The sequence below is a fragment of the Equus asinus genome, chromosome 4, assembly GCF_041296235.1.
Source record: "Equus asinus isolate D_3611 breed Donkey chromosome 4, EquAss-T2T_v2, whole genome shotgun sequence".
Taxonomy (NCBI): domain Eukaryota; kingdom Metazoa; phylum Chordata; class Mammalia; order Perissodactyla; family Equidae; genus Equus; species Equus asinus.
Window position 1 is genome coordinate 109,465,021 of NC_091793.1, and position 16,504 is coordinate 109,481,524.

Genomic DNA, 16,504 nt, shown 5'->3' on the forward strand with positions numbered 1-16,504 from the left:
CATTAATCTTATTTTCATAGACATTGAGCTTTCTCGTTCGGATTCCATTCATGTATTGTTTTTTTCTCTGATTTCTTTATTGGCTTCTTTTTTATTTCCATTAATACTGGGCATTATCCAAAGTTTTATTTTAGGTCTCTGCCCCTTTTCCTGTCACTTCTCTTAATAAATATTAAATATATGTTTATCTTTATGAATTATTAAAATATATCTAAACTGTATATCTTTCTTTCCCTATTTCTATCATGTACTTATATATTTCTTTAGGTATGCCTCTATCTTTCAAGCATGTCATTAATCACTTCTCCTTCCCTGGTCTTACCAATCCCCTCTACTCGTTTCTTTGCCACTATGAACAACATCACAGCTTCATGAATTTAAAAGTCTATAGGAAAATCATTATTGACTCAATATTTTATTTCTTGCTGTTAATGACATTATATTGCCAGAAGATTACTGTTACTTTCTGTAGTAGTTCTGTTTTATTAATATATATGGTCATATCTAAATGATTTCCTTACATAAATAAATATGTATTGATTATTATTGCTAAGATAAATCACTAGAATTGAAAGTAAAGGAGAAGTAGTTTGTTCCTCTTTTATCTCCTAAGAAATACTGCCATTTCTTTCCAAGGGCTGCCATGTTATTATAAATTTCCCCTATGAGGTACCTCAAAGAAAACTAGAACAAATAATCTCCCCTGTTTCCTTGAATTATAGTATTTTAAAGTTTCCTGTTTTGATACAAATATGTTTGTCTCTGTATTTTTGGTTTCAATTTTATATGTGAATAATACAACAACATCAGAAGTATGTTTGACCATATATTATTTAAAATCTTTCATTATATCAACTATTTGCATTTTTGTGTCTCTTTCTTAGTAAACATTTTACTTTAGAAAGGTAATTTTTCCATAGTTTTTTTTACTGCATAACTTTATTATTATTGAAGCTCAAAATTATTTGTACTTGTTTTTTTTTTCACATTTTCATTGAAGAGAGATTTTCCTCCTTAGGAATTAAGTGCTGTAACTTTTTTCCTCAGATTCTCCTGAGAATGATATTCCCATGGAGATAACCGCAGCAGAACCACAAATTTCTGAGGCAGTATATGATTGTGTTATTTGTGGACAGAGTGGCCCCTCCTCTGAAGACCGACCTACGGGATTGGTTGTATTGTTGCAAGCATCCTCAGGTAAAATCAAAGTAATTTTTCATTGGGAACATTTTAGAGCCAAAGTATGTACAACAGATTAATAAATATCTGTATTAAATGAAAGTTATATCTTTGTCTAGATATAATTATCAATCTATACAAGCATACTTCATTTTATTGCACTTTGCAGATATTGAGTTTTTTACAAATTGAAGATTTGTGGCAAGCCAGTGTTGAGCTAGTCTATTAGCACCATTTTTCAAATAACATTTGCTCAGGTTGTGTCTGTATGTCACGTTTTGGTAATTCTTGCAGTATTTCAAACTTTTTATTATATTTCTTATGGTGATCTGTGATGAGTGATCATTGATGTTGCCGTTGTAATTGTTTTGGGGCACCATGAAGCTCGCCCATATGACAGTGAACTTAATCGATAAATGTTGTGTGTGTTCTGACTGCTCCACCGACATCCCCCGCCATGCCCTTATTTCTTGAACTATTAGAAGCAATTATTCTTGAAACAGGCTGTTGATTGATATGTTTACCAATCCATAGTTAAAAAATATTTTTTAAAGTTGAAGGATTTGTCTGAATGCTCTCCATCCTCTCTCATACTGAAGTATTTTGAGGTTCTGATAACTCTTACACACTCTAGTCTCTATGAATTCAATCTTTTTCAACAGAAGTATGTATGAAGCAAAGAGAAAATAAAATTCTTACGTATTTCTTCAGAGCACTTTTTTCCCAGGGTGTTTACTCCCTAATTTAGTATGGTAAATGGAAAGAGATATAAAAGACTCCCTGAGTTCAAATATAGGTATTGCTTGACATAATCTGGCCAAGTTGGTTGCCTTCTTTTAAACATAGAGATAATATTGCCTTCAGAGGATTATGTTGGTTAAGTAATGTGATATAGGCAAAAAGATCTAATATGGTGCCTGGGAAATTAGTGTCTCCTCCTGTTACTCTTCTTGTTTGAAAATGAAATTGATCTGGGAAACCCCAGTGGAGTAGGACATTGGAGTAGAGCTGCCAAGACCAGAAATGCCTACTAAAAAGGAAATGTGTGGGAGTATTGACTACTTTTGCAGCTACTTCTCTGTTTTACTACTGTGACAAAACCAGCTTATTAGATTATTGCTGCTTGACTATCCATAACTTCTTCACCAAATACTTTATAATCATCAACTTAATGTTTTATTTATTCATTCATTCCACAAATATTTATTGAGCACCTAGATGCCAGATACTATTCTAATAAGAAACAAAACAAAATCCCTGCCCTAATGAAGCATATGTTCTTATTGTTTTAAACTTTTATTTGTTCATTATTTTATAGTTTTTAAGTTGCTTTGACTTGTTACTTCATTTAATCCCTTTTTAATAATTTTGTACACTATAAAACTAATTAGTATTGATAATTCCACTCTACTGTAGCTCTTTTATTTTTTAAAGATAGAAGGAAAGGAATAAGAAACTAACATTAAAAAGCATTAAATCTCGAGTGATTTTTATTTTATTTTTTTGAGGAAGATTAGCCCTGAGCTAACATCTGCCACCAATCCTCCTCTTTTTTGCTGAGGAAGGTTGGCTCTGAGCTAACATTCACGCCCATCTTCCTCTACTTTATGTGTGGGGTGCCTGCCACTGCATGGCTTGATAAGCAGTGTGTAGGTCCATGCCCAGGATCCAGACGGGTGAACTCTGGGCTGCTGAAGCAGAGCGTGCAAACTTAACTGCTATGCCACTGGCCCAGCCCCTCGAGTGATTTTAATTGGGAACTTTGGGTGTTTCCTTACTTTCTTTCTGAGCCTCAGTCGGTCACTGATATCCTCCCGCCTTTTACCACTCTTTACTCTTTCCTTACTTCTGACTTCTTTATTTAGATCTCTTCTCTTTTTCTTTTTACGTTTGAATATGGAAAATTTTAATTATATGCTAAAGTAAAGAGACTAATAAAATGAACTTCCACGTCCCCATCAGTCTTGACGGTGATTAACTTGTGGTTAATCTTACGTATTCCCTCTCTCTAGAATTATTTTGAAACAGATTCTAGACATCGTGTAATGTCATCTGTAAATACTTCACTGTTTCTGTTAAAAAGACAGGACTTGTTTTTAAACATAACCACAGTCACTCCTAAGTGATTACTTCCTCAGAACCATCAAACACCTGGTCAGTGTTCAAAATTCCCCAATCATTTCTAATTTACTTTGTTTAATTAATTTATTTATAATTGTAGGGTCCCCGTGTACTCTTTTAATTAATAGATTCCCTTTTTATCTCCCTTGTCGTCGCCCCCCCCCCCCCAATGCATGTTACTTTTTGAAGAAGTTGGGTCATTGAAGAGCATTTTTGGATGTTGCTGAACGTATCCACTGATGTTTAACATGTTCCTCTCTGTCCACCCTGTTTTCTCTCTGAGATATTAGCCATGCACGATGATTAGTGCCTAGATTCACCAGTTCATCAAGGATCACAAAATCTCTTTCATGTTTCTTTATTAGCTGAAATGCTTCTATAAAAGAAATTTCACCTCATCAACTATTTGGTTACTCTGAGGTATAGATTGTACATGAAAGGCAGAATACAGAGTGTATTCTTTCCCGTTATTTACTAGTCCTCAAAATATTGAGGTAGTGGTCCTTTAGCACTTTCCAAAAATAATTAATTAGTACTTTTTGTATCATTAAGAACTCTGTTGCAATTAATTCTTGTTCAGCTCACGTTCTTCCATCTTTGTTCAGTGAGAGCCTCTTCAAGTTATCTCCTGAGTCCTTTTGACATAAACCTTGTAGACTTGAGATTTTACATTTTCTGGTATGGCATGTTATACCATATTTGTCTGATACATTTCCTGCCCTGAAATCAGCCATTTCTCTAAGAGTCTTATTTTTTTTTTTTAGTAGAAAATGGTATTTAGAGACCACAGTCTGGGTGCGAGGTGTGATTGTTGCTCTAGATCCTTTTTGTATCCACGGATTCTTTGTTGGCTTGTTCTTGAAACCATGTAGCAAGGAAAAGTCCCATGCTTTCTCCCCTTAGTCTAACATTTGACTTGTGCTGAGTTACAGACCTTAGATTAGGAACCCTTCAGAACAGTGCTTAAATCAAGAGCCTTTATAGCAGTTGTGATAAGGTCTAAAGGTGTTGATTTATATGCCGTCTCACTATTGTGCAGAATGCCTGTTGTAAATATTCCTCATTTTGGGAGCTTCAGTTCTCCATAGGAGAAGAATACAATATTAGGTAATCTTTCCATTCTATTAATCCTCATAATCTTTGCAAAATTTAAAGTCCAAAGTTAAAGTCAGTGTTTTTATCTTCATAGTTCTATAAAAAATAGATGTAGGGGCTGGCCCCGTGGCTGAGTGGTTGGGTCCACGCGCTCTGCTGGAGGTGGCCCAGTGTTTCGTTGGTTTGAATCCTGGGTGCAGACATGGCACTGCTCATCAAGCCACGCTGAGGCAGCGTCCCACATGCCACAACTAGAAGGACCCACAACGAAGAATATACAACTATGTACCAGGGGGCTTTGGAAAGAAAAAGGAAAAAAATAAAATCTTAAAAAAAAAAAATATATATATATATATATATATATATATATATGTAGTAAGAAGGAACTAAATCTGAAAGAACTGCAGATTGAGATTTTTAAATCAAGTACCAATGTTCTCATCTGTAGAAAAATGCAGTCACTCAGATAAAAACATAAAGGGTGGAGAGGGGAGGGGAGGTGTAGCTATAAAGGAGCAGAGATTTTTGTATACTATTGAAACTAACTTGATGTTAATTCAAACTTGATTGTTAGAAAGTGAAGGTGTTAATTGTAATCCCCAAGGTAACCACTTAAGAAAAAATTAAAAAAGAAAAGAAAATGAAAAGAAAAAGAGACAAGCAAGGAATCAAAATGGTATGCTAGAAAATTCAATTAATCACAAAAGAAGGCAGTAATGGACAAATTGAGGAACATATAGAAAATAAATAGCAAAATGACAGAAATAAGGCCTTGTAAATTAGTAATTACTTGAAATATAAATTCATTAAACTCTCCAATTAAAAGGCAGAGATTGACAGAATGGATAAGGAATACTTGAATAGACTCTCTGTAGGAGACATTTTAGGTCCAAAAACACAAATAGGTTGAAAGTGAAAGGATGAGAAAAGATATTCCATGCAAATAGTAACAAAAGAAAGCTGGAGTGGCTATACTAATAGCAGACACAGTAGATTTTAAGTCAAAAATTTTTACAAGAGACAAGAAGGATATTAGTTTATGTTGATAAATGTGTCAATCCTTCAAGAAAATATGACAATTAGAGACATACACACCAGACAGCAGAGACCCAAAATATATGAAGCAAAAATTGACAGAATTGAAGGGAGAAATTGATAGTTTTATAATAATAGGTCAAGACTTCAGTGCCCTACTTTTATTATTAGATAGAAAACTAGACAGAAAGAAGATCAAAAAAAGAAATAAAACACTTGAGCAATACTGTAAATCAATTAGATCTAACAAACTTTTATAGACCACTCTATCCAACAATAGTAGAGTACATATTTTTCTCAATTGTGCATGGAACATTCTCCAAGATAGCCCATATATTAGGCCACAAAACAAGTCTCCATACATTTAAAGAGATTAAAATCATCTCAGATATCTTCTTCAACCACAATAGAATGAAACTAGAAATCAATAACAGAAGGAAGACTGGAAAGTTCACAAAGATGTGGAAATTAAGGAACACATTCTTAAACAACCAATGAGTCAAAGAAGAAATTACAAGTGAAATTAGAAAATACTTTGAGATAAATGAAAATGAAAACACAACATACCAAAACCTATGGCATGCAGTGATGACAGTGTGCAGAGGGAAATTTATAGCTGTAAATGCTTACATCATAAAAGAAGTCCAGGCCAGCCCGGTGGTGTAGTGATTAAGTTTGCATACTCTGCTTGGCAGCCTGGGGTTCATGGGTTCACATCCTGGGCTTAGACCTACACACTGCTTGTCAAGCCATGCTGTGGTGGCATCCCACATACAAAATAGAGGAAGACTGGCACAGATGTTAGCTCAGGGTCAGTCTTCCTCAAGCTGAAAGAGGAAGATTAGTGAGAGATGTTAGCTTAGGGCCAGTTTTCCTCATCAAAAAGAGAAGATCCCAAATCAATAACCCAACTTTACACTTGAAGGAACTGGAAAAGAAAGAGCAAGCTGAACCCAAAGCTAGCAGAAGGAAAGAAATAATAAAGATTAAAGCAGAGGTAAATGAAATAGAAAACAGGAAAACAATAGAGAGAATCAGCTAAACCAAAAGTTGACTCCTTGAAAATATCAACAAAATTGACCAATTTTTTAGCTAGACTGACTAAGAAAGAAAGAGACCACACAAATAACTAAAATCAGAAATGACAGTGGGGACATTACTACAGACCTTAACAAATAAAAAAGACTAAGAGAATGTTACAATTTTGCACCAGCAACTTTGATGTCCTAGGTGAAATGGATAAGTTCCTAGAAACACACAGACTACCAAAAATTACTCACAAAGAAATAGAAAATTTGAACAGACTTTAAGTAAGTAAAGAGATTGAATCAGTAATCAAGAACTTCTCAACAAATAAAAGCCCATTACTAGGTAGCTTCATTGGTGATGCTACCAAACATTTAAAGAATTAACTCCAGTCCTTCTCAAACTTGTTAGGAAGTATTCCCTCTCTTTTTTTTTTTTTTTCTAATTCATACTGTGAGGCCAGCATTATCGTTATACCAAAGCCAGGTAAAGACATCATGAGAAAAGAAAATGAATGACCAATATCCCTTATGAATACAGATGTAAAAATCTTCAAGAAAATCCTGGCAAACCAAATCCAGCAGCATATTAAAAGGATTATACATCATAACTAATTATATTTTAGTTGCTAGCATCTACCTGCTTCTGTCTCTTCTTTCTGCTGCTGCTGCTATAAGTCTCTTCAAAAGTTGGGGCCCCCAGTGATCCACCGGATAGTCCCTTCCCTAAGAATGGCTTTTCCCATGCATATTGAGTCTTATAGTAATGTGTGGCACTGTATGTTTATATCCCCACTCCCTTTTTTGTGCTTTGATATTTTACAGTTATAAAATCTTAGGTTTTTATCCCCTTTTGCTGTATACCTTTCCCCCTAGCTTTTCGTTTTGAAAAGTTTTATATATACAGAAAAGTTGAATGCTCTTCACCTACACTCACTTATTGTTAATGAATTGCCCTGTTTGTTTTTCTCTCTCTCATCTACACACACACACACACACACACACACACACTTTTCAGAAGAAAATTGTAGACAGCATGACATTTTGTCCCTAAATACTTCAGAATGTATCTCCTAAGAACAAGGATATTCTTTTATATTGCCACAGTAAATTATCATACCCAAGAAATTTAATATTAAAAGCATCTAATGTTCTATGTTCAAATTCTCCCAATTGTCCCAGTATTTTTTAAAGCAGGTGTTTTCTTTTCTTGATCTAAGAAGCAACCAAAGATCACGTATTGCATTTAGTCATTTCTTGTTGGTCTCCTTTAATCTAGAACAGTTTCTCCAGCTGCTTTTTAAAATTTTGAAGAGTCCAGCTCAGTTTTTCTGTAGAATGTCTCATTTTCTGGATTTGTGTGATTATTTCCTTATTATTAGATTCAAGTTAAACATTTTTGTCAATGGCATTATACAGATGATGTTCCTTTGCATTGCATCACATCAGGAGGCTCATAGAGACAGCTTGTCCCATTATTGGTGATGCCAGCCAAGTTTGATCGCTTGGTTGAGGTGGTAGGTAACCTTTGGGATGATACATTGAGACTCTAACAATTTACTCTTTTACGTGATGTTCATTGCTTGAATGAATGTGTTATCTGGAACTCCTTTAGGTCCTTATGACCTGCTTCCTCAGTGTTTGAATACCTCCTTGCTCTTTATTACACACAGTTCCAGGCTCACCGTGCACTTTTTCCAACCCTGGACTCAGCTTTTTATCCAAGTATCTGTTTCCTTTAAGTAAAAAATAATATATTTAGAAATAAAGTTTATTGATACTGGAGAGTCATACCTTCTAGGCTTTTTTAGTGGACAGATTTTGGAAATCATTCGACATCCATCCATGAGTTTATAGTCATATTTTAGTGTTTTTTAAAAAAATAAATATTGGCGTATTTGAAGCTTTATCTATTCTGTAGGAGAAAACTGGAATACCGTTTTAGTTTTTAGGTCTTTAAAAATATTCTAATAGTGGAAAACTTAATGTAGCTTTGCGAATCGGATATATATGTTGGTTTAATGAGCCCTTCTCTCTGTTGTGAATGTAGTTTTGGGGCAGTGCCGTGACAACATTGAACCAAAAAAGTTGCCTATCACTGAAGAAGAGCAGATTTACCCTTGGGATACATGTGCAGCAGTTCATGACGTGAGGCTTTCATTATTGCAGCGTTATTTTAAGGACGTAAGTACTCTTTATTGAGTAGTATTTTTGTCTGCAAAACTGAGGATTATTTCCCTTTGGAGTGTTACTTTATGTATTTTTTTTCCTGCCAGATATCATTCTGATTTGGAATCTGCAAGTCTATTAGGAAAAAATTAATATGTAGATAGTAAATAAATGGAAATCTGTTAATAAATACAAATTTCAGGTTATAAATGTAATACCTTTGTTTTAAATGGTGAATATCGTGAGGTATACAAATTCAATTCAATGGAATAATAAGTATTAACGCTATAAAAACTTTTAGATGTGGCATGAATATTTTATGAAGATTTTTGCCTCCTTTTTTAACGTCTTTAAAGATATACAATAAAATCTCATGATGCTTTTTAAGTGTAAATTAAGGGCAGATTTAATTTATGACTTCCGTGGTTTCTTGTGAACTTGATAGATTTTTTTTTCCAGCTCTTTGCATCTAGGAGCTCTAGCACTCTAGTGTTAAAAGTGTTGGGAAGATCAACTTTATTTATTTAGTAGCAGCAGCATTAGCTTGTTTGTATAATTTCTGTACCGCTTTTAATGTTTCCTGAGTGGATTATCAAATGGGATCTGTTGGGTTTGGATCTACTGTATCTTGAATTAAGTAAACATATGTTAATAACTTAAAATTCTCAAAAAATAAATAAAGCATTATTTTTAGTTAGCTATATGAGATGATTTTCTTGACAGATTCCCAAATGTAATTCTTGCTTGCCCACAATGCACTGGTTTAAATGGAAGAAACTAGTGGGATAGGTGGAAGACAGAATATTTAATTAGAATAAACAGTAACTGACCTAGTAATAAGAGTCAGAGTAGAGTGTAGTTCAATGGTCTGGACTGAGGATTCTGGAGGAGCTGATGGCTCTAGTTAGGGGGGTGTTGTGTGGAGTAGGAAGAATCCCAGAACAGAAAAACTGGGGTTTGGTCCTGATTCTGCCATTTCTTAGCAATATGAGCTTGGCCAAATAAATAAGCTAAGACTCAATTTCCTCAACTGGAAAATAGGGCTTGTAATGGTCTTTCATGCAATAACCCACCAGGCTAGAAATTTCTTTAGATCTCTTTGTAAATAATAAAGGTCAGTGTAAATGTAAATTGGTGTTTTTAATATTTAAACTAGCCCATTTAGGAGGGCTCAGGTTAGGCCTTATTAGCCAATTTGGGTTAGATGATGAGAACTATGCTTCCATATATTTTCAGAGGCTTTACAATGAAATTATAATTATTTGGAGAAAGAAGCCTGTGTGTGTGTGTGTGTACGTGTACATATGTATGCACATATACACTTTCACACTTTTTTCTTTATTCTTTATTGTTCAAATTTTTTGCAGCATATATATATATTACTTTATTAATTACGTACCAATAAGTATTTTCATTTTGAAGAAAATCATTAAATTATGTGCTAAGTTCTGCTTTTGCAGAAACTCGCTATTTTACTTAGAATTTTTTCTTGCCATAATCCTTTTAATTTTATCATTTTGAATCACTTTAGAGTAAATGATTGATCAAAAAGATGAATCTCAAAGCCAAATAGAAAAGAAAAATAACTTAATCAAAATATAACTCAGACTTAAGAGCAAAATAATTTTGAGGGAAGGTGAGATCTAATAAAGGAGAGAAACAGTGAGGTATCTCTTTCTTGCAGTCAGAATAATATTTCATTTCTAGAAAAAAAATCTTCTTTGTAAAAAGGCTCTAAACTGGACTGAATCTCTGTTGTGTTTTTGTTAGTGATTGTGAGATTTTATTTCTACATTAATACTTTTGTGTACAGTCATGTGTCACTTGATGAGGATATATTCTGAGAAATGCAACATAAAGTGAACATCATAGAGTGTACTGAAGAGGAACAATATTTGCCACCTAAAATGTATCTCTTTAACATGAGGACATTTCAGGCTGATTATTTTTAAGAAACAAAAGACTCAAAGTTTTTCTTGTTACCTCCTGTTTAATTGGCTAAAAGAATTTAGATTAAAAAAAACCTTGTCTCTGTAAGCAAGCTATCACCTTGGCATAACACGAAGTAGGTGGTAGACAGGAAGGAACTAGAAAAATCTGTTTGTTGGGCTCCCCTCTGTGTTCTTCTGTTTCTGTGTCTCCAAAAAACCACTTGTTTTCCAAACATTTGCTCCTTTTCACCTACCTGTGAATTGCCTTCCTTCCCTTTGAAGTCCCTGACTCTCCCCACCCCCAACATCTTTTGTCTTTAGCTGAGGATGGTATTTAAGATGAGGGCTTTGCCCATTTTGATGAGTTACTCGGTTTTCCTGGGTTTCTCCTCTGTATACATGTTATTAAACTTTTGTTTTTCTTCTTGTTAGTCTGTTTCATGTCAATTTAATTCTTAGACCTGCCAGAAGAACCTAGAAGGGTAGAGGAAAATTTCTTCCTCCCCTGCACTACTTATACAAACCTAGATGGCATAGCCTACACACCTAGGCTATGTGGGACTAATCTTATGGGAGCACTGTCATGTATGCGGACCATTGTGGACCAAAACATCATGTAGCACATGACTGTACTTTCATAATGGTTTTTTTTTGTTTTTTTTTTATTAATGTTATGATAGATTACAACCTTGTGAGATTTCAGTTGTACATTTTTGTTAGTCATGTTGTGGGTACACTACACCACTTCCCCCTCCGTACCCTCCCCCCACCCCCCCTTTTCCCTGGTAACCACCGATCAGATCTCCTTCTCAATATACTAATTTCCACCTATGAGTGGAGTCATATAGAGTTCGTCTTTCTCTGACTGACTTATTTCGCTTAACATAATGCCCTCGAGGTCCATCCACGTTGTTGTGAATGGGCCAATTTCGTCTTTTTTTATGGCTGAGTAGTATTCCATTGTGTATATATACCACATCTTCTTTATCTAATCATCAGTTTCTGGGCATGTAGGCTGGTTCCACGTCTTGGCTATTGTAAATAATGCTGTGATGAACATAGGGGTGCAACGGACTCTTGAGATATCTGATATCAGGTTCTTAGGATAGATACCCAGTAATGGGATGGCTGGGTCATAGGGTATTTCTATTTTTAACTTTTTGAGAAATCTCCATACTGTTTTCCATAGTGGCTGTACCAGTTTGCATTCCCACCAACAGTGTATGAGGGTTCCTCTTTCTCCACAACCTCTCCAACATTTGTCGTTCTTGGTTTTGGATGTTTTTGCCAATCTAACGGGGGTAAGGTGATATCTTAGTGTAGTTTTGATTTGTATTTCCCTGATGATTAGCGATGATGAACATCTTTTCATGTGTCTATTGGCCATATTCATATCTTCTTTTGAGAAATGTCTGTTCATGTCCTCTGCCCATTTTTTGATCGGGTTGTTTGTTTTTTTGTTGTTAAGCAGTGTGAGTTCTTTGTATATTATGGAGATTAACCCTTTGTCGGATAAGTGGCTTGTAAATATTTTTTCCCAATTAGTGAGCTGTTTTTTTGTTTCAATCCTGTTTTCCCTTGCCTTGAAGAAGCTCTTTAGTCTGATGAAGTCCCATTTGTTTATTCTTTCTATTGTTTCCCTCAACTGAGGAGTTACAGTGTCCGAAAAGATTCTTTTGAAACTGATGTCAAAGAGTGTACTGCCTATATTCTCTTCCAAAAGACTTAATGTCTCAGGCCTAATCTTTAGGTCTTTGATCCATTTTGAGTTTATTTTGGTGTGTGGTGAAAAAGAATGGTCGATTTTCAATCTTTTGCATGTGGCTGTCCAGTTTTCCCAGCACCATTTGTTGAAGAGACTTTCTTTTCTCCATTGTAGGCCCTCTGCTCCTTTGTCGAAGATTAGCTGTCCATAGATGTGTGGTTTTATCTCTGGGCTTTCAATTCTGTTCCATTGATCTGTGGACCTGTTTTTGTACCAGTACCATGCTGTTTTGATCACTGTAGCTTTGTAGTATGTTTTGAAATCGGGGATTGTGATTCCGCCGGCTTTGTTTTTCTTGCTCAGGATTGCTTTAGCAATTCGCGGTCTTTTGTTCCCCCATATGAATTTTAGGATTGTTTGTTCAATTTCTGTGAAGAATGTTCTTGGGATTCTGATTGGGATAGCATTGAATCTGTATATTGCTTTAGGTAGTATGGACATTTTAACTATGTTTATTCTTCCAATCCATGTGCAAGGAATGTTTTTCCATCTCTTTATGTCATCGCCTATTTCTTTCCAGAAAGTCTTGTAGTTTTCATTGTATAGATCCTTCACTTCCTTGGTTAAGTTTATCCCAAGGTATTTTATTCTTTTCGTTGCGATTGTGAATGGGATAGAGTTCTTGAGTTCTTTTTCTGTTAGTTTATTGTTAGTGTATAGAAATGCTACTGATTTATGCACGTTAATTTTATACCCTGCTACTTTGCTGTAGTTGTTGATTATTTCTAATAGTTTTTCTGTGGATTCTTTGGGGTTTTCTATGTATAAGATCATGTCGTCTGCAAACAACGAGAGTTTTACTTCTTCGTTACGTATTTGGATTCCTTTTATTTCTTTTTCCTGCCGAATTGCTCTGGCCAGCACCTCCAGTACTATGTTGAATAGGAGTGGTGAAAGTGGGCACCCTTGTCTTGTTCCTGTCCTCAGAGGGATGGCTTTCAGCTTTTGTCCATTGAGTATGATGTTGGCTGTGGGTCTATCATATATGGCCTTTATTATGCTGAGGTACTTTCCTTCTATACCCATTTTACTGAGGGTTTTTATCATAAATGGGTGTTGGATCTTGTCGAATGCTTTCTCTGCATCTATTGAGATGATCATGTGGTTTTTGTTTTTCATTTTGTTGATGTAGTGTATCACGTTGATTGACCTGCGGATGTTGAACCATCCCTGTGTCCCTGGTATAAATCCCACTTGATCATGGTGTATAATCTTTTTGATGTATTGCTGTAATCGGTTTGCCAAAATTTTGTTGAGGATTTTTGCATCTATGTTCATCAGTGATATCGGCCTGTAGTTCTCCTTCTTTGTGTTGTCCTTGTCAGGTTTGGGGATGAGAGTGATGTTGGCTTCATAGAATGTGTTAGGGAGTTCTCCATCTTTCTCAATTTTCTGGAACAGTTTGAGGAGAATAAGCATTAAGTCTTCTTTGAATGTTTGGTAGAATTCTCCAGAGAAGCCGTCTGGTCCTGGACTCTTGTTTTTGGGGAGGTTTTTGATTACCGTTTCTATTTCCTTACTTGTGATTGGTCTATTCAGATTCTCCATTTCTTCCTGATTCAGTTTGGGGAGATTGTAGGAGTCTAGGAATTTGTCCATTTCTTCCAGGTTGTTCAATTTGTTGGCATATAGTTTTTCATAGTATTCTCTTATGATCTCTTGTATTTCATTGGTATCTGTTGTGATTTCTCCTCTGTCATTCCTGATTTTATTAATTTGCGATTTCTCTCTTCTTTTCTTGGTGAGTGTGGCTAAAGGTTTGTCAATTTTGTTAATTCTTTCGAAGAACCAACTCTTTGTTTCATTGATCCTTTCTATTGTCTTTTTTGTTTCAATATCGTTTATTTCTGCTCTTATTTTTATTATTTCCCTCCTTCTACTGACTCTGGGCTTTGTTTGTTCTTCTTTTTCTAGTTCTGTTAGGTGTCGTTTGAGGTTGCTTACGTGAGCTTTTTCTTGTTTAGTGAGGTGAGCCTGTATTGCGATGAATTTCCCTCTTAGGACTGCTTTTGCTGCATCCCAAATGATTTGATATGTCGTGTTCTCATTTTCATTGGTCTCCAGATAATATTTGATTTCTTCTTTAATTTCTTCAATGATCCATTGTTTGTTGAGAAGCGTGTTGTTTAGTCTCCACATTTTTGCACCTTTCTCTGCTTTTTTCTTGTAGTTGATTTCTAGTTTAATAGGGTTATGATCAGAAAAGATGCTTGATATTATTTCAACTCTCTTGTATTTATTGATGTTTGCTTTGGTTCCCAAAATATGGTCAATCCTTGAGAATGTCCCATGTGCACTTGAGAAGAATGTGTAACCTGCTGTTTTTGGATGAAGTGTTCTATATATATCTATTAAGTCCATCTGGTCTAACTTTTCATTTAATTCTATTATTTCCTTGTTGATTTTCTGTCTGGATGTTCTGTCCATTGGTGTTAATGGTGTGTTGAGGTCCCCTACTATTATTGTATTGTTGTTGATGTCTTCTTTTAGTTCCATTAAGAGTTGCTTTACAAATTTTGGTGCTCCTGTGTTGGGTGCGTATATATTTATAAGTGTTATGTCTTCTTGGTGGAGAGTCCCTTTTATCATTATATAGTGTCCCTCTTTGTCTTTCTTTATCTGTTTTGCTTTGAAATCTACCTTGTCTGATATTAGTATAGCGACACCTGCTTTCTTTTGTTCATTATTAGCTTGGAGTATTGTTCTCCATCCCTTCACTCTGAGTCTGTGTTTGTCTTTGGGGCTGAGGTGTGTTTCCTGGAGGCAGCATATTGTTGGATCTTGTTCTTTGATCCATCCTGCCACTCTGTGTCTTTTGATTGGGGAGTTCAATCCATTTACATTTAGAGTGATTATTGAGACGTGGGGGCCTACCACTCCCATTTTGTGTCTTGTTTTCCAGTTTTCTTCAGTTTCCTTTGTTTCTCGTCCCATGGTTTAATCTGTTCTGATGTAGAGCTGCTACTCTCTGTTGTTGTCCTTCTACTTATCTCCTCTGCTCTTGGTTTTGTAGCCCCTTTCCTTTTTTGGATTTTTCAGGAATGAGGGTTTTCCTGAGGATTTCCTGAAGAGGAGGTTTTGTGGCAATGAACTCCCTTAATTTTTGTTTATCTGGGAAAGTTTTTATTTCTCCATCGTATTTGAAGGATATTTTCGCTGGGTAGAGTATTCTCGGCTGTAGATTTTTGTCCTTCAGATTTTTGAATATATCATTCCACTCTCTTCTAGCCTGTAAAGTTTCTGCTGAGAAATCTGATAGCCTGATGGGGGTTCCTTTGTAGGTTAGTTTCTTTTGCCTGGCTGTCCTTAATATTTTCTCCTTGTCATTGACTTTTGCTAGCTTCACTACTATATGCCGTGGAGTTGGTCTTCTTGCATTGATAAAGTTTGGAGATCTATTGGCTTCTGTCACCTGAAGATCCATCTCCCTCACCAGATTTGGGAAGTTCTCAGCCATTATTTCTTTGAATAGGTTTTCTGCCCCTTTCTCCTTCTCTTCTCCCTCTGGTATACCTATAATCCTTACGCTGCATCTCCTAATTGTGTCTGATAATTCTCGGAGAGTTTCTTCATTTCTTTTAAGTCTTGCTTCTCTCTCCTCCTCTGCCTGCAACAATTCTATATTGCCATCTTCCAAATTGCTAATTCTTTCCTCCATATTATCGGCCCTACTGTTCAGAGCATCTAGATTTTTCTTAATCTCCTCTATTGTGTTCTTCATTTCCAATATTTCTGTTTGGTTCTTCTTTATCGTATCAAACTCTTTTGTGACATAGCTCCTGAACTCGTTGAGTCATCGGTCAGAATTCTCTCTTAACTCATTGAGAATCTTAATGATGGCTGTTTTGAAGTCATCATCATTTAGGTTATATATCTCATTTTCTTTGGGATTGTTTTCTGTGTATTTGTTACTTTCTTTCTGTTCTGGAGATTTAATGTATTTGTTCATATTGCTTGATGTTGTTGATTTGTGCCTCCGCATGGAGATAGAGTTTAGTTGCTCCTTTCACTTGTTTCAGCTGCTGCGGTGGGGGGAGCAGCTGTTTATACTTCACCAACCAGGAACCCTGTCCGTAGTTGCTAACTGGTCCTGGGCCCCTCTTCGTAGCCACAGTGGCCCTTTGGATTCCCTCCTCTGCCGTGGGGGCCGTCACAGGGGGGCTTCAGGCTGCAGGTGCCTACTG

The 16,504-nt window shown here is 35.7% G+C and overlaps 1 protein-coding gene across 7 annotated transcripts in view; it reads left to right on the forward strand.

The window, feature by feature from the left end:
* UBR3 (ubiquitin protein ligase E3 component n-recognin 3) overlaps positions 1-16,504 on the forward strand; it is a 229,898-nt gene that overhangs the window by 131,553 nt on the left and 81,841 nt on the right. For all 7 annotated transcript variants that reach the window (XR_011502861.1, XM_070508074.1, XM_070508076.1 and 4 more), the window contains 2 exons: positions 1,048-1,197; positions 8,506-8,639. Coding sequence is in view for 6 of the 7 variants with exons in the window: in XM_070508074.1 (XP_070364175.1) it covers positions 1,048-1,197; positions 8,506-8,639 (284 nt within the window). In the remaining variant the exon portion in view is untranslated. The remainder of the gene's footprint in view (positions 1-1,047; positions 1,198-8,505; positions 8,640-16,504) is intronic.